The 18,681-nt window shown below is 41.3% G+C and overlaps 1 protein-coding gene across 3 annotated transcripts in view; it reads left to right on the forward strand.

Annotated features, from left to right (window-relative positions):
• The window catches only part of BOD1L1 (biorientation of chromosomes in cell division 1 like 1), a 54,623-nt gene that overhangs the window by 21,255 nt on the left and 14,687 nt on the right, over positions 1-18,681 (forward strand). For all 3 annotated transcript variants that reach the window (XM_059165277.1, XM_059165282.1, XM_059165290.1), the window contains exons 10-16: positions 649-6,763; positions 8,602-8,666; positions 9,565-9,649; positions 13,949-13,995; positions 15,361-15,421; positions 16,896-16,966; positions 17,565-17,637. In XM_059165277.1, coding sequence (XP_059021260.1) covers positions 649-6,763; positions 8,602-8,666; positions 9,565-9,649; positions 13,949-13,995; positions 15,361-15,421; positions 16,896-16,966; positions 17,565-17,637 — 6,517 coding nt within the window. The remainder of the gene's footprint in view (positions 1-648; positions 6,764-8,601; positions 8,667-9,564; positions 9,650-13,948; positions 13,996-15,360; positions 15,422-16,895; positions 16,967-17,564; positions 17,638-18,681) is intronic.

The raw sequence follows: 18,681 nt of genomic DNA on the forward strand, positions 1-18,681 counted from the left end.
TCAAATAAATAAATAAAATATTTAAAAAAGAAAAAACCATACACATGCTTTATATGTGATATGGTTAGTGTTACAGTGAGTTATCATGTGCATTTGAAACTTCCTAAGTAAAATGCCCTACAAGTAGCCTGGATTCATGAGGTTTCCATAAATAATTCAGGCTCCTAAATTAAAATGTTAGGAAACTTTTATTTATTTCAGTATAATATTTTTAATTATTTTCATTGTCAGATATGCTTTGGGACTAAAAATATCAGACTGTCATTTGTGCAGCTTATATTTATTAATGGCTACTGGGTATTAGTGAGCTTTATTAATTTAAAGTTAAAGGCCTCCCAAATGCATGGACCCATCTTAGGAGAAATAACTAATTGTGCACAGATGTCTGTGATATAGTGGGAAGAGTCCCCAACTGAGAATGAAATCCTCTCAACTTGTTGCCTGGGTATCAAGTTATAGAGCCACTCTGACCTTCAGTTTCCTGGTGCATAAAATGAGGTCACCCATACCTACCACAGGCTGCTGGCTGAGATTAAGTGACATGTCATACATGACAACATTCAGCATATCCAGTGTACCCAAATGTTAAGTTTAAATATAAAGGTCGATTTTAGTATTGCTCATATTTTAACTTTTATTTTCTTACAGCATTGTGAAAAGGAAAAGGTATCTTCTTCAAAGGATCTGAAGCATGTTCATGCAAAAAGTGAACCAAGTAAACCTGCCCGGAGACTTTCAGAATCTTTGCATTCAGCTGATGAAAACAAAAATGAATCCAAAATAGAAAGAGAACATAAAAGACGCACATCTACCCCTGTTGTGGTGGAAGGGGCACAAGAAGAGCCTGATACAAGAGATGGGAAAAGGCAAGCAGAACGGTCGGAAATTGGCACAGAAGAGCCCCAGAAACAGAAAAGCACACTTAAAAATGAAAAGCATCTAAAAAAAGACGATTCTGAAACAGTACATGTGAAAAGCCTACCTAAGAAAGAGACAAAATCTTCCAAGGAAAAGCCTGAAAAAGACAAGACTCTGTCAGAAGACAAATTATCAACAAAACATAAATATAAAGGTGACTGTATGCATAAAACAGGTGATGAGACTGAGCTTCATTCTTCAGAGAAAGGTTTAAAAATGGATGAAAATATCCAAAAGCAAAATCAACAAACGAAACTTTCTTCAGATGAAAAAACGGAACGAAAAAGTAAACATAAGAATGAAAGGAAGTTATCAATTTTGGGCAAAGATGGAAAGCCAGTTTCTGAATATATTATAAAAACAGATGAGAATGTTCGTAAAGAAAACAACAAAAAAGAGAGGCACCTATCAGCCGAAAAGACTAAGGCAGAGCACAAATCAAGAAGATCAAGTGATTCTAAAATTCAGAAAGATTCTCTGAGTTCTAAGCAACATGGAATTGCATTACAGAGAAGAAGTGAAAGTTATTCAGAGGATAAGTGTGATACAGACTCAACTAATTTAGATAGTAATTCAAAACCAGAAGAGGTGGTTCACAAGGAGAAGCGAAGAACAAAGAGCTTACTAGAAGAGAAACTTATGTTAAAGTCTAAACCAAAAAGTCAAGGCAAACAGTTAAAAGTAGTTGAAACGGAATTACAAGAAAGTGTCACAAAACAGGTGGCCACTCCAAAACCAGATAAGGAGAAGAACACAGAAGAAATCGACACAGATAGACAGCGGAAGTCTAAAGTTGAAGACAAACCTTCTGAGGAAATTGGTGTCGAAGTTGTATTGGACAGTGCTGCTTCCTCAGCACATGGTACACAGAAGGATTCTAGTCACAGAACCAAGTTACCATTAGCAAAGGAGAAATACAAAGCTGATAAGGATTCAGGCTCCTCCAGACCCGAGAGAAAGTTATCAGATGGGCACAAAAGCAGAACCTTAAAGCATGGTAGTAAGGAAATGAAAAGGAAGGAAGAAAATAAATCAGATGACAAGGATGGTAAAGAAGTTGACAGTAATCATGAAAAGGCCAGAGGGAATAGTTCAGTTTTGGAAAAGAAATTAAGTAGAAGGTTGTGTGAAAACCAAAGAGGAAGCTTATCCCAAGAAATGACCAAAGGAGAAGAAAAACCAGCAGCAAACTCCTTGAGCACTCCCAATAGTTCCTCTGTTCAGAAACCAAAAAAGAGCAGTGATACCACAGTAATGCCTGAACAAGAGCCAATGGAAATTGATTCTGAGCCATCTGTTGAAAATGTATTTGAAGTATCTAAAACCCAAGATGGCAGCAGTAATAGTTCTCAGCAAGGCAGTGACTCTGAAAATGTTATGAAACAAAAAACCAATATCGTTCTAAAGGATGAATTAAGAACTTCCACAGTAGATTCAAAAACACCAGCTCCAGCCTATAAATCAGGACGTGGAACAGGAGTTACTGGTAATTCTGAAAAGCACACTGACCATAAAGGCACCCTTACCAAGAAAGTGCATATCCAAAGTGCTGTGTCCAAACTGAACCCTGGGGAAAAAGAACCCATTCAACAGGGAACTCATGAAACAAATACAGACTCTGAAACTAGTCATAGACTATTGTCACGAGCCCCATCAGAAAATGATAGGACACAGAAGAATTTGAAAAACACAACCACACTCACTGAAGAACATGTTGCTCAAGGAAATGCTGATCATGAGCATTCCCCAAATTTAGATCCTTCACCGTCCTTAAGTTCAGTAACTGTGATCCCTCAGAAGGAATCTTGTGATGCAGATGTAAGTCCTTTGATTGACAAAAGGACTGTTTTAGAAGGTGGCACAGCAAGCACTTCCCTTGTAGAGCACTCTGATATTCCTAACCAAAGTTTGACTTTTAGGGAATCAGAAGTCCCTAGGACAAGTGACAGCAAAGAAAGTGGGGCAGTTTCCACAGTAGATACACTGGCAAAAGCAAGCATGGATAGCAGAAGACACATTCCAGAAGGTTTCCAGCCTGCTGTGCTGCACACTAAACAAGGAAAAGTAATTGTGCCTGTTGGTAGCAAGTTAATGGATGTCAATACAGAAAATGAGAATGCTCACAAAGAAGGCAGCTTTATGGACATGGCCAGAAAAGAAAATGACTTCAACACAGAGCCCAGTTCAAAGGAGACAACAAGAGTGGTACTAGAAAATGGCAAAAAGCATGGCATCACTGTTGACCCTGTGGTAGGCATGAGAACAGAAAAAGATGCTGAGACCATCAAACTTAAGTGTAGTAGTGGCCCAGGTGAAATGGAAAACAAATCAGTTGTGTTTGAAGGAAGGACTGAAAGTAGCGAGGTCGACACCAGTGCTGGAAATAACGCTGCTTCCTCAGTTTTACAGCAAAGGAATGGAGAAACTGCTGATGGCACAACCGGGTCTGGCAGAGCAGAAAAGACTTCTTTTGCCACTAGCACTGCAAGGAAAGACGAAGGTGTTCCCCTAAATACAGTAAAGGCAGGGGATGCCACGACCACTTCCTCAGAAACAGGAGAGGGTGAGGTGGCTGTGCCCTGCACAAGCATTGAGGCAGATGAAGGCTTCATAACAGGTGCATGCTCTAAAAACAATCCTCTTCACACTGGGGCAGAAGCCAGTGAATACACAGTTTTTGCTGCAGCAGAAGAAGGCGGCAGCGTTGTCACAGAAGGATTTGCTGAAAGTGAAACCTTCCTTACAAGCACCAAGGAGGGAGAAAGTGGAGAGTGTGCTATGGCTGAATCTGAAGAGAGAGCAATGGGCCCCGTGACTGCTCACGAAGTTACGGTTGAAGATGATGTCAACAGTGGTGTGACAGAAGAGAAGGATGACGCTGTCACCAGTGCCGGCTCTGAAGAAAAATGTGATGGTTCTTCACGTACAGACTCAGAAATGGCTGAAGGAACTGTTACCTTTATTAGTGAGGTTGAAAGTGATGGTGCGGTGACAAGTGCTGGGACAGAAATAAGGGAGGGCTCCTTAAGCAGTGAAGAGGTGGATGGATTCCAGAGAAATATGACGAGAATGGGCCCCAAAAAAGAAACTGAGGGAACTGTGACATGTACTGGAGCAGAAAGGAGAGGTGCTACTTCTATTATGTGCCCAGTAACAGGCGCCAAACGACAGGAAGAGCATGTGGTTACAGGCGCAGCTGTGGCCCTTGTCAGTAATGACACACCACCAGGAACCAGTGCCCCCCAGGAAGGAAATGCTTCTGTGAATGACGGGGCAGAAGGCGAAAGTGCCGTCACCAGCACAGGGATAACAGAAGAAGATGGAGAGGGGTTGGGGAGCTGCACAGGTTCAGAAGAGGGCAGTGAGGGCTTTCCTCTAAGTTCTGAGTCAGAAGACAACGGAGAGAGTGCAATGGACAGTACAGTAGCCAAAGAAGCCACTAACATACCATCCGTCGCTGCTGGGCCTTGTGATGATGAAGGAATTGTAACCAGCACCGGTGCAAAAGAGGAGGATGAGGAAGGTGAAGGGGTAGTGACCAGTACTGGAAGGGGAAATGAAATTGGGCATGCATCCACTTGCACTGGGACAGAGGAGGAGAGTGAAGGGGTATCAATTTGTGGAAGTGCCGAAGAAGGTGACAGTCAGATTGGTACTGCAGCAGGGCACGTGGGAGCAGAGGCTGGAGCCACCATCACCAATGCCAACGAGAGCAATGTTGACAGCATGAGTGGTGCAGAGAAAGGCATGAAACATAGGGAGATCTGCTTCAGTGCAAAAGGGATTGTAGAAAGCAGTGTAACCAGCGTGGCCTCAGGGAAGGGTGAAGTGGCACCAGTTCCCGAAGGTGTTGAGGGTCCCATGACTAGTGCAGCTTCAGGTCAGAGTGACAGTTTGCTCACCAGAAAAGAAAAAGTTGATGATACCACAATTTCCACCGGCCTGGTGGGGGGCAGCTACAAGGTGCTTGCATCCAGGGCAGTCCCAGAATGTGAAGCTGGTCACACATCACCCAGTGGAAAAGAAGACGAAGGTATCATCACCTCAGTGGACAATGAAGAATGCGATGGCCTTATGGCTAGTACAGCCAGTGACAGTGTTACCAACCAGACTTGCTTAGCTGGGGGTAAAAGTCCAGGCAAAGGCTTGATGATTTCCACCAGTACCACGCATGACTACAGCACTCAGTTAAGCACAGTTACAGGCGTGGAAGAAGGTCATTCAAGTGTGCTGAGAACCGGAGAAAATAAGGAAGGCACCAGACTAAGCATGGAGGAATTTGAGGCCCCTATGCCCAGTGCAGTGTCAGGAGATGAGAGCCAGCTCCCTGCTATGAGAAATGAAGAGAAAGATGAGTGTGCCATGATTTCCACGAGCATAGGGGAGGAGTTCGAAGTGCCCATTTCCAGTGCCACAACCATCACATGTGCAGAAAGTCAGCAGCCAGTGGCCACCATGGAAGAAGGCGCTCAGGACTCCGGCCTAGTGAGCACCGACGACTTCGAGGGGCCCATGCCCAGTGCAGCCACAGCGGTTGAGAGCCCTCTTGCCTCAACTAGCAAGGAGGAGAAAGACGAATGCGCACTCATCTCCACCAGCATAGCAGAGGAGTGCGAGGCTTCTATTTCTGGCGTCCTCGCAGAAAGCGAAAAGGTGCGACCCACCACTGTGGGTCTGGAAGAGAAAGATGGGAGCGCCATCATCTCCACCAGCTCGGGAGAAGACTGCGAGGGCCCCGTGTCCAGCGCCGCCCCACAGGAGGAAGTCCAGCCCTCCGTTACCCGAGCAGAGGAGATCAGCGACACCACCATGATTTCCACAAGCACCTCTGAAGGCCGAGAAGCAGTCATGATGGGCGCTCTCCCGCAGGACGACGAGCCACCTGGCACGGCAAGGATGGAAGATTTGAGTGACGCCGCCATCATCTCCACCAGCACTGCTGAGTGCGTGCTGGCGCCGGCCGGCCTTGACAGGCTGGATGAGAACCCACGGACTGCAAGTAGCGTGGATGAGAAAGCGCAACTGTCGGCTCACAGGATGAGCAAGGGTGAGGCCCCGAGGCCCCGCCTGATGTGCGCAAACAGCTGTCCACACCCTGGGCCGCCAGCAGGGGGCAGAGCCGCAGGCATCGAGGACGGGAGCAGCAGGGTGGCAGTCTATGAGCCTTCTGCTGCGGGCGGCCCGCCAGGGGCTGCACAAGCATCGGAGGAGGGGTGCAGGCGGGACGGTTCCTGCGAGGTGCCGCTAGTGAGGAAGGGACAGAGTGAGAGCAAGTTGGGCCTCATAAATGCGGCAGAGAGGAGTGTGTGGCTGAGCTCTGTTCCGAGAAGACAGGGGAGCCAGGAGGTGGCTGCCGCAGGCCATAGCACCTGTTGGGCAGGAAGGGATCTGCGGAGGGGAGTGGACTCATCTGAGAATCTGGCGGGACCAGAGCAAAGGGCGGGGCCAACAACTGAGGACCCCTCTCTCGGGATCTGCTGCTTGCCAGCAGTAAGTCCTGGTGCTAAGAACACAGATGACGTGCTGCCTGCCAGAGACACTGCGGTGGAGCCGTCCTCCCCTGAGCAGTCCTGGCCCACGGCCCCCGTGAACACTACCACTGAATGTATTAATGGCCAAGAATCAGAAATTGGCCCTTGCCACGCGCTAGTCCTTCCAGCTGCCTACAATATAGCTCTGTCTGCTCCAAACTATGACCACGGCTTGACTGTAAAGAGTGATAACAATGGCAAACGGCTGGTTCAAGGGTCCATTGAGAAAACAAGAGATGGTAATGGCATGAGGAAATCATCCCAGGAGGAGGTAGACCTCAAGGTTCCTCCTGAAGAAAATTCACATGACATAGGTGAGAATCTCTGTAATTGTACATTTTAACATCTTAACAAAGATGATTGCTTGTAGAGTACATTTTAAACAGCCTTCCAAAAGAGGATTTTGATTCCAGAATGTCACAAAATAACTTCTCAAATGGGAAGATTGGGCTTAGAAACTTGAGTTTAAAAACTGAAAACCTTAGACCCATTTTTCCTGTGCTAGGAGAGCAGAGTCAGGAAGCTGGGGGAAGGGAAGGCAGCCAGCTAGCTATGTGCAAGTTGCTAAACCTTTGACCCTCAGGTTTCTTGTGAGTCAAAATGAACACTACCTTACAACAGCCCTGCGAAATGAGTATTTTTTTATCATCCTCATTTTACAAATGAGGAAATGGGTTCTGATTGTTTAAATAACTTGCATAGTCCTTCAGGCCTGTTAGAAAAAAATTACCTCAGAACTTCAGTTTTCTGTTGTGTAAGATGGGGACAATAGTTATAAACACCATTCCAGCCTTCATCTGATGTCCTATTGTCTTGTGGTATATGTCAGTTTAGTTCAGCTGGCTACTTAAAATCAGGGAAGCACTTTTTTTTTTTTTTTTTTTTTTTAACTGAGTTTTATGTTCAGGTAAAATGAGTTCTGATTTGAAATTTGAAAGAAAAGAAAAATGTTTCCTCCTGACAGGCTTCAAAGAGTGTCAATCTTGCTAGACATACTTGATAACTTTCAAAGGGGTAAGCTTTGGGGCTCAGTCATTCACTATGCCATACACACAGTAGGGCCAGCTACTATTGTGCTAGGCTCTGGGAATGCAAAGGTAACTCTTCAAAATGGGGAACAGCTGTGAATCCAGCCTTGTATTTTAAGTAGGTAGTGACACTCTGGTGGCAGGTGCTTAGAATCTTTGAGAACTCAGAGGGACATCATGGGCTAGACTTGAAGGGTCAGGGATGTTGACTTTTCTACTCTGGCTGTATAAATTTTGGTGTCCTGGACTTTTAAACTGGAACAGACCTTGAATGTCATCAAATACAGCCTCAGGAAGCTGAGGCCAGTAGATTGAGTCCTGTTCATTATAGGGACTTAAGAAAGTATTCCAAGGGTTGAAATAACTTGAAATTTTTCCATGAATTTAGCCTGGGTAAATTGAATGCTTTGCAGATTTTTATGACTTAACCCTTGCTACAGTCTGTTACTCCTTCCCCTCCCCACCTTTGTTTCTGTGAAGGAGCAAAAAACAGAAGAGTTTTTACCAAGGAAAAGCCTGCAGCCTCTTAGAGAAAAGAAGGATTTTTCCCTGGAGGCTTCTGTATGGGTGGGTGAAAGAACTGGAAGCCACAGTCACAGAGGGACAAGGGAGAGAGAAAGAAAGGACTACAACAGGGATAGGATTGAGTCTCCACCAGAGGAAATGCCATTTTCCTTTTGTCTGCCTCACAGCTTCCTAATTTGATTTTCAGCTTTGCTGTGTCAGAGTGAAGCAACAAAGTGAGTCTGTTCATAAACATTTTCTTTGTTGAGAATATATATCAGTGGCCCAGAATATTTTCTTTTAGGGCCAAACTTGATACAGAACACTGTAGAAAAATATTTGGAAATGTGATGTCTCCAGAAATAGTCTTTTGTTATTCTTTCTGGGCCGCCGTCTTAACAGCAAGAAACAATTTCACTCCCCAAAATGAGTAAATGACCCCTGCCTTTCATCCAAGATTTTTCATCCATATTCCTTTTATTGTTTTCTACTGATGGCAAAATAAAACAGCAGAGGAAGGGGTCATGGCATGCTAGATAATAGCATCCTGTTACCTTTTAATTCAGCGTGTATTTTGTAAGCAAATTCTTTAATTGGTTTAATGGTCTGAATTTCATTAGGCAATGAAGAATCTCCACCGAATGTTCTGGGAGGACGAGCACTGAAAGGCACCTTGAAAACTGAGGTATGGCTGATAGTCCAGTTATGCTGAGCTATAGGTCATATGAGTGCCATTTGACTGCACGCAGATGTATGTGTCCTTAAGTATCATGTGGCTCCTGCTGCCAGTGTACTTAATACACTTACACATTGTTTCTGTCATATCATGAGGCAGGAAAGCTAAAAACCTCAACAATCTCGGTAAATAGTGCCATCATATTTCCATTTTCTCAAACCAGACAGCAGGAGTCAAGTTCAGTCTCTTCTTGTCACCCCATATTTAATCCATTGCCAGTTCTTGCCCGATCTATTTCCAAAATATAACTTGAATCTCCACACCCCCTTTGCAGCCTGACTTCATGGCACCCTCTTGAGTATATGAGAGACAAGGTAGCAATGTACATGCAGAGGAGACTCCACTTACTAGCCAGAGCCATGGGTACACAGACAGGAGGGTTTGCAAGGAAGATATTAGAGTGGGGTTTTACAAGTAGAGTAGAAGTTTACCAGAGGAGAAAGAAACAAAAAGAGCCTTGCAGGCAAAGGTGCATGTTCTAGACACAGAGCAGGAGGGCCAATTGTGAGCCATGGGCACTGCAGCGATAACTGCATTGTGTGGACAAATGCAGACCTGATGAGGGAAGGGACATGATTAATGAAGATCATGTGTGTCGTTACTGATTTGGAGTTTAACTTTTAAAGCAATGGGAGAACCATTGATGGATGAAATATGAGATTAGATTGATTTGTTTTTTGTTTTAGAAAGTTGGCATGTATTCATTTTCAATTTTGCACAGACTTGAAAGTAGTCTTTTATGTTGTTACAATATGCTAGATGTTTTAATTAAGTTTAGGTTAGTCATGACTTCTTGTTCTAAAAACCTCAGTTAACTTAGTTTTTTATGGTGCTTTGGTCTTTTTAGACATTTGTACCATCAGAGGAAGAAAAAAACCATGAAATTGTAACAGCACCAGCAAGTCCATGTGGGAGAAAGCCAAGTGGAGTAGGTAAGTAAGCTCCTTTCCGCAGTGGTTCACATTAATTTCCTGGCCTATGGTTTTATCTTTCGTTAACAGCTTAAAATCAATAGCTGAGAGGTGCCTGGGTAGCACAGTCAGTGAAGCATCTGCCTTTGGCTCAGGTCATGATCTCAGGGTCCTGAGACCAAATCCTTCATCAGACTCTCTGCTCAGTGGGGAGTCTGTTTCTCCTTCTCCCTGTGCCCCTCTTCTCCACTCATGTTCTCTCTCACTCGCTCTGCTCTCTCTCAAATAAATGAATCTTAAAAAAAAAATAAAATAATAGCTGATTCATAATAAAAACCTGACAGGCTATGTGAATTTGCCTCTCACTTTTTAAAATAGGCTGGAGAGGATTCTTTACTATTTTATTTTTAGCATATACTTTTTCTCATCAGTTATCAGTCAGTTTTATGTAAGGTAATGTGTAAATCTCTTATTTCCAAATAAGTACAGCAGAAAGCAAGTTGCTTTGAAGCAGACTCTTGCTCCTTCCCCAAAATGTGTCTCCATGCACCTTCCTGCCCTTCCAGGTGCTGTCACACCTTCTTTCCAAAAGCTAGCTTACAGCCCATGCACCCATTCACACCTCTGCCTGTTGGCCTTTGGACTCTAGCTAGGCCCCAATGACCACTGACGCTGCTACCAGTTTGTACAGTCTCTTCCCAGTCTCTGCACTGTCTTCAGTGTCTACTTCATGTTTTGTAGGAGAAAGTCTCTTAAGGCAGAAGCTCCCAAACTCGGGACCACTTTATACTCTTAAAAATTATTGAGGATCCTAGAGAATTTTCGTTATGTGGATTATACTTGTTGACATTTACCAAATAACAAACTAAAACTGAGAAGGTTATAATATACATATCCATCCAATATAATTAACTCACTGTAGGTTAACATAAATAACACTGTTTTTCATGAAAAGTAGCAGATTTTCCCAAATGACAAAATGCAGTAAGAAAAGCGACATGGTTTTGCATTTTCGCAAATCTCTTTAAATCTAGCATAATAGAAGGCAGCTGGTTACTCGTGCTGTTCCTATATTCAATATGTTGCTGTTGTTGCCTTGGTTGAAGTATATGAAGAAAATTCAACATCACACTTAACATGGTTGATTTTAATAGCCTTTTCAGATAATTCTGGGAACATCACATGGCCTCTGGAAAATTGCATTGTGTACTCATGAATTTAAAAGACGAATAACATCTTAGTATTTTGACAGTGGTGTGGACCTCGTGGAGCCCTTGAACGATGATTTCAGGAGCCCCAGGGGTCTTTGGACCACACTTTGAGAACCACTGGGTTAGGGAAATAGAAATGAGAATTGTGACAATGGACAATTATTTCTGGTTTGTTTTCTAGTCATTATGGTATTGTCTCTTCTGATCTGCATGTTAACTAGTGGGGGAAAGTAAAAGCAACTTTAGAGCCTGTCACCAAATTTATGCTATTTCTTTCTCCCCCCAACCCATGTTAAAATGTCCATGCAAGCTGCGTAGAGCAGTCAGGGTGATTTTAGTTGCAAGTCACAAAAAAACCTGCAAATGTTTACAGGAAATGTATTAGCTCACCATCTTAGGCAGTTTAGGCTCTTAGAACAGAATTCCATAGACTAAGTGCTTAAGCACCAAATACTTCTTTCCCTTGGTTCTGGAGCCTGGAGGTCTAAGTTCAGGGTGCCAGCATGGTCAGGTTCTTGGTAAGGAATCTCTTTTTGGTTATATTTTCGCATGTGTGCATGTAGAGAAAGAGATCTCCTCTCCTTATTTCCATAAAGACACTAATCCCAGCACAATGTTCCACCCTCATGATACTTAAACATCCCAAAGGCCCCGCCTCCAAATACTATCACACTAGGAACTTAGGGTTTCAATATATGAATTTTGGGGGGACTCAAACATCCAGTTCATAATATTATTCACAAAATTGCAAAGTTCAGGCAGAGCATGATCCAAGAGCATGGTGATGTCCCCAAAGACCCATCTTGCAAAGACCCAATTTTCTTCCCTTTCCCTTAGACCCCAGTTGAGGTAATTGCTTTCTCATTTGTAAGTCTCTAGAGAAATATCTTTGTCCTCTCATTCCTGGCCAAAATCCCAAGACTTATTCTGATTCAGCTTAGGTACCTTTGTCCATCCTAAACTAATTACTTTGGCCAGATGAACATACTTGCTGGTTGATTAAAAGTAAATCAAGTGCTCTGTTTCTGGGATGAGAGTAGAGCTGGTATCCCTGGAAACACATTGTACCCCAGACCACAATCCAAGTTCTTAGGGAAGGTGCTAGGAGAGCAACTATATGTTTACAATGTGATGACCTTGGTTCTTTAAATTATTCCCCCAACAAACATTGGTAAGCAAGGTAAGGGAAATTGAGGTAGAGAATGAAGTCCCTGTCTGCGCTCAGGGAGTTTGCAGAAATAACATGCCGGGAGAAAGGTGCTCTCTGTAATAAAGATACGTTCGTGTCTGGTGGGGTCAGCTTTGCTGGGGAGGGCTTTGGGGAGGGCAAGGTTTAAACTTAACCAATCTCTCTCTCCCCTTTAATTATAGAAAGTAAGACACATAGAAGCGCATAATCGTATTCCCACTTCTCATGATACCCTCCTTAAATACAACCCTATATTCAAACAAAAATGTAATCATAGTATTTGTAGTGTTTTCTAATTTCCTTTTTTTTTTTTTTTTTTTTTACTTAGTGTATACAGATTGACTTCATTTGTTTTAACAGCTGAAAGTAGTCTGTAACGCCTTTTCCCACTTGTTAGATCTTCAGTGGTCTCGTTTTATAGTATTTACTATTATAAATAAAGCTGCAATGAACTTTCATATGTGTGTAGTTACGTGTTTCCCTAAGTATTTCCATGAAAGAGAATTGAAGGCTCAAAGAATATGTAAGTTTTGAATTTTCATAACACTCGTCACTCCCCCTAAGTTGGAACCAGATATGGAGGCATGAATAGGTTTGCATTAGGTGGACACAGCAAAGGGAAGGGCAGTGTGTAAGGAGTAGTGTGTATAAATCCTCACCCAGGACTATCTGGGGTGATCAGGGCAGGGACCTTCTAAGGCAAAACCATCTGAAGGAGTGACCTTCAAAGTATGTGATCTCAAAAGCCTTATAAACAGAAGTATCAGGCAGTCCTGGAAGACCACCCCAAGGCCTGAGAAACCATTCATGCTGATGTGTTAAAACCGAAATGATGACAGATTTATTCAAAACCTAGATATATTAATTAAAACTTGTATATATGTGTTAAAGTACAAATAATTGAGCACCTAAGTGGCTTAGTTAAGCGTCTGCCTTCGGCTCAGGTCATGATCCCAGGGTCCTGCGATGGAGCCCCACATCCAGCTTCTTGCTCAGCAGGAGTCTGCTTTTCCCTCTGTCCCGTCCCCCACACACACAAGCTCTCAAATAAATAAATAAAATCTTTATTTTAAAAGGTACAAATAATTAATAATCCCATTTGTTAATTGTCAAGAAGGTAGCATTTTTGGATTCTGAAGTCCTTTGTTCCCACAGTTTATTCCAGATGACTTCACTGTGTTTAGGTACAATTCAATAAGGGATGTACTTACGTAAAAGGAAGTTTTTTAAAAGAAAAATGTGCGTTCTGTCATTGTTGAGTAGAAACAGTAGACCTCGTACTTCAAGTTTCTAGAGAATATAAATAGACCAATGCTGTTTGAAGGAATAGAATCTAACTTTTCACTTGATGGCATTATTTTTAAATGAACAAGTGTCACTTTGCTGCGGAACAGTTACAGCAAAGGTCTACCTTTCTCCTAAGCTTCATTTGATCAACATAGTTAAATAGGTGCAGGGATTTAATGGACCATTGCCATTATTATAAAAATGCAGTTAACATTAATTTCTGTTGTTTTTCTGGAATAATGGCAGGCACAGTTTATAGAAAATAATTGGTCAGAATTTAATAGTTCACAAGGCAGCTAGGCAATAGCGACATAGTCCTGCTTTACCTTAAAAAATTCTAAGATAAGGGGCGCCTGGGTGGCTCAGTGGCTTAAGCCGCTGCCTTCGGCTCAGGTCATGATCTCAGGGTCCTGGGATCGAGTCCCGCGTCAGGCTCTCTGCTCAGCAGGGAGCCTGCTTCCTTCTCTCTTTCTCTCTGCCTGCCTCTCAGTGTACTTGTAATTTCTCTCTGTCAAATAAATAAATAAAATCTTTAAAAAAAAAAAAATTCTAAGATAAAAAATTCTAAGTTTATTCTCTGTGGTTCAGAAACAATATTCAGTTTCGTTATTTCTCATTTTTGTTTTCGAACAGCCGAACTACAGAGGGAGCCTTTCTTGGTGAATGAATCACTTAATAATGTAAGTCACCATAATGGTTTGAGTTTTGTTATGGGGCTTGGTGTTTTGAGAGCAAATGTAAAAGGGACATCTAGCAAAGGTAGTCTGTGCATTCTTTAGGAGACAGGAGGCTATTTGTAGTATGCTCTCCACTCACGTGCAACATACCAGCTGAGATACTCAGGCCAGTGTACAATTGTATTTACTGATGTTAGGAATTTTAGTTGTTTTCCCCAAGAAAAAAGATCACTTGTGAAACATTTAAGGAAACAGAAGAAGGCCCAGATACCTCAGACTAGGAAACTCACCTCGGAGTTACTAATGAAATCCTTCAAAGAACCATGAACTTTCTATTTTTTATTACTGTAACAAGTTTGATAATTGGATTACAACATCTGAAATTATCCTAGTGCTATAAACAAAACATTTTATTTTGAGAACTAAAGTTCTTTTTGTGTTTCTGGAAAGCCTTTATGAAGATACTACACTCTAATTGCCACATATACTTCTTCTTTCCCAGCTGTGGCTGTCATAATGTCTTTGGTGCTTGAAAGAAATTTTATGTCTTTCTTAATGCACAGGGGACCTGATACCAGGAGAGAACATTCTGTAAAATGCCTGCAAATTGCAAAGAGACACATTATTTCTAGTGTCCCAAGAGAACTCCGGGGAGCTCTGTGCACTGCCAGACATCAGAGGGCTATCTTCACCCCTTGAAACATCCTGCTTTATGGCTAGAAACTCATATACAGTCAGCTGAGTAAGAGGAAAGAGAAAAACCCACTTGGTTTGGTTCAGATTTACTCTCCAACAGGATTCCAAATGTGGAGCCAGTGCTCCTCCACACCTCATTACCCTGAGGACCCTGGCAGCTGCCTTTCCCTAATCTGAGAATATCACTGGCCTTTCCAAATATGCATGAAATTCTGTAGTTAGGATTTAGAATGTTGTAGGAAACTCTAAGACTTCCCCTCAGTTAAAAAAATAAAAGTACAGTTGACGAGATTTGCCAGAGAGATGATGACAAAATGACAGGATGCTTTAGCATTTTTAAATAAAGAAAAAAGTCATGAGAATATGAGATGGGAAGAAAATTCATAGAATTCAGAATTTATTTTTTTTTAATTTCTTACACTTTTGTTATAACTGTTTTAAAAACAAGGAGAATAAAACAGTAGGATGATAATTTGTTAAACCCAAACTTCTTCAAAAGGAAGATTCTCTGTGCTCTACCTCTTGTAGATGAAATTTAAAAGAGCATGTATTCCAGCCCATTTCCACATTTCCCATAAACAACCAGGTTATGTCAGTTCTCTTACTTGTTTTTTCTGCCTTTAAGACTTTGGTGATACTATCCATAAATAACCTTTTCTGTGGTATGTTTAGGCCAAAAATATGGGCTCAAGAGCAAATGAAGAACTTTGTAGCAAATCTCCTAACACAGAAGGTAAGTTAATGAATTTTATAGTATTAATATTGGTTTTAATTGTAGTTCCCATTTGCTGAATGCTTTCTATATGCCAAGCCCTGTGCTAATTACTTCACAAATTTTCTCTTAATTCATATCATTTGGTAGGTATTAATAGCATTACTTCTGTAGCTGGGGAACCAAGGGTGTGAGGGGTCCACTGCCTTGTTCAAGGTCCTGCAGCTATTAAGTGGCGCCTTGATGTAAATAGCTACTAGAACTTTCTCAGTAACTTCACTGTGGACTTAATCCAATGTGAATACAAATGTGTAGCTGCCTGAGGTTTGTACTGTAGAAGTTCTGTGTTTACTTCTGACAGGCAGTCTCTATTTGGTAGATCAAGTGTATCACATTTATGTCGATCTTCTCCTAGGAGTCAGGCCTCATTCCATGAAACCTGTGGAGGCTACCTACTCCAGAGGAATAATTCTCCTCTCAAAAAGAACATAGAATGTTGTTGATACCTTATTCCAAGAGTGGGGAAAGAAGTCTTTTTATAATATACCATATTTCAAACCAAAGTAAAGCAGCAATAATTATAAACAGTCATGTACTTATCACCTAGTTTTGTCATATCTTTAAAAATGTAGTATATTCGCTTCAGGTGCTTTTTAAAAAAATATTAACAGATATAGTTGAAATCACTTATGCCTCACTGATCCCAATCTCTCTTATCTTGCTCAAAAGGGAGCCACTGTTCTGCAATTGCTATATATATTTCCATAAAAAATATGTAGCCTGATGTCGCATAGTTTAGGAAGAGGGGATCATGTTAGAGAAACTGTCTACCCCTTGTTTTTTCATTTGGCATTATGCTCTCAAATTGTGTCATGTTGATATGTATAACTCTGATTACTTTATTTCAGTTGCTCTTTGGTATTCCATTGTGTGAATATACCACTGTAATTCTCTTTTGCTTTTGCTGGTGGACATTTGGGTCTTTTGCAACTTTTCCCAATTTCAGAGTGCTGCTGTGCATGATCTTGTACCTGTCTCCCAATGCATATGTCATTTACCTGGAACTTAAGTGTGGAATTGCTGAGTTAGTGGGCACCTCTTCAGGGATGTGCCAAATTATCCCCAGGTGGTGTACCAGTTATAACTCCACACCTTCTCTTTTTTGGTTTTACCAGACTGGTGAATGTTTGCTAATCTGACAGCTATGAAATAATACCTCTTGTTTTCCTTGGATACATCTTCACATTGTGTTGCTCCATGAGCTGGAGGAAACTGGCTGTGAAGTCACTGTGCAGAGTCCAGTGACCTCATCCCTCCATAAACCCATTTATTTACATTCTTCAAATGGGAATCACAGAGCTTACGTGGTTGCTCTGAGGACCCCGTCAAAATGACTTATAAAGTGTCCTTCCAGCTGCCATGCACACCCTAAAATAAGTATTGGAATGAATAAATACTTAACTTTTTTTTCCTCTTTTTTGTATTTATTAATCAGAGATATCCAGCGGCAGAAAAGACAGTACAGAAGGCTTAAGAGATCACAGTGTTGAAACAAATCCTAAAGAGGTGGGTTTGCATAAGAAACTCAAGTATTCATGTTTTGTATATAGTGCTTTTGTACAAAGGCCTTAGTTCTTTGTATGAATTAAAAATTAAGTGGCTCTCCATATCACTTTTATCTGTTTATACTCTCGTGTAGGTAATTATTGGTAACTATGTCCACATTGCAGTCAGGAATGCTAAATGTTATTTCTTATACTGTCTTTCCTCAGTTCTTTGCTAGGCCACTGAAAGAGGAGAACACTACCAATTAATTTAGGACATACCACTGATTGTAAGACATATCTTGACTTCAGAGATGGGAAAAGAAGCAGTATGTTGTTTGTTTTTTTTTTTTAAACATATTTTAAAATGGTTGGAATACAGTGACTAACCAGAAACATGTTCTAATGTTTTGTATGGATTTACATTCAAATACAATACAAAAAAAAAAAGAAGACTCAACCTTACAAAATAAGGATCATCCAAATCTAGATGCTGAAAGTGTTATTCTAGATTTTTAAAAAACTTATTTCAAAGACTAAAGCTAATAAATGTACTGTCATTTTAGTAGATTTGGTTCCAAATTCTGTTGACGTTAATATATAGTCATTCTTGATTCCAGGATGAAGAGGAAGAAAGGCAGATGCCTAAAAGAAAAAGAAAGAAGCATTACCCCTCTTCAGAAGATGAACTGGGTAACATATTTAGACCATATATATTCCTTTTTCAGACATCTTGGAAGATCATATTATTTTTACATCCAAAATATTGGGCCAATATCAAAAATTTTTGAGAGGAATAATTGCTTACTTGTACAGCTCTGGAGTCCAGTTTGTATCCAGACTGGCTTGACATCTACAGGGCTTTTTTTTTTTTTTTTTTAATTTTATTTATTTATTTGACAGGCAGAGAGGCAGGCAGAGAGAGAGAGAGGAAGGGAAGCAGACTCCCTGCTGAGCAGAGAGCTGGATGCAGGGCTTGATCCCAGGACCCTGAGACCATGACCTGAGCCGAAGGCAGAGGCTTAACCTACTGAGCCACCCCGGCACCCCTCCAGGGCTGTTTCTGAAGTTGATTTAGAAACTACATTTTTACCTGCAGAAGACCCAAACCCTGGAACTCAAACAGACCCACACTCCCTCTATAACCTGTGCCTGGGACCCAGCCAGATGCCATCTAACTCCTTTTTTATATCATCAACAGATGCTCCACAGAGCTAGTGAAGCATGTTAATAAAAATTCATGTAATAGCTCTTGTGTGCTTCATACTGTTGATTTTCCCACAGTCTATAACAGTGCTATCCCATAGAATTTGCCACGGTGATGGAAATGTTCTTTTGTCTAGTACAATAGCCACTAGCCACATGTGAGTGTTGAGCATTTAAATGTGGTTGATGTGAATGAAACACTGGATTTATAATTGCATTCAATTTTAATTACTCAAATTTCAACAGCCACATATAGCTAATGGCTACCATATCAGATGATACAGAGACTTATACATTGATACCTGGCATAAGGTACAAATGTAGCAAATATTTATTAAGTAATATGTGAGAAAGAAAGGATAAATACTTTCCTTTTTTGGTTAGGAGTATGTAATTATTTTTTAATTCTTGAGTTCATATTTTAGGTACTATTCATGTATTTTATACACATTCATAATAACTGTGTGAGTTAGGAATTATTACCGTTTTATAAATAAAGAAATTAAGATTCGGCAAGATTATGACTTTATT

Source organism: Mustela lutreola, chromosome 1 (genome assembly GCF_030435805.1).
Source record: "Mustela lutreola isolate mMusLut2 chromosome 1, mMusLut2.pri, whole genome shotgun sequence".
NCBI classification, from domain to species: domain Eukaryota; kingdom Metazoa; phylum Chordata; class Mammalia; order Carnivora; family Mustelidae; genus Mustela; species Mustela lutreola.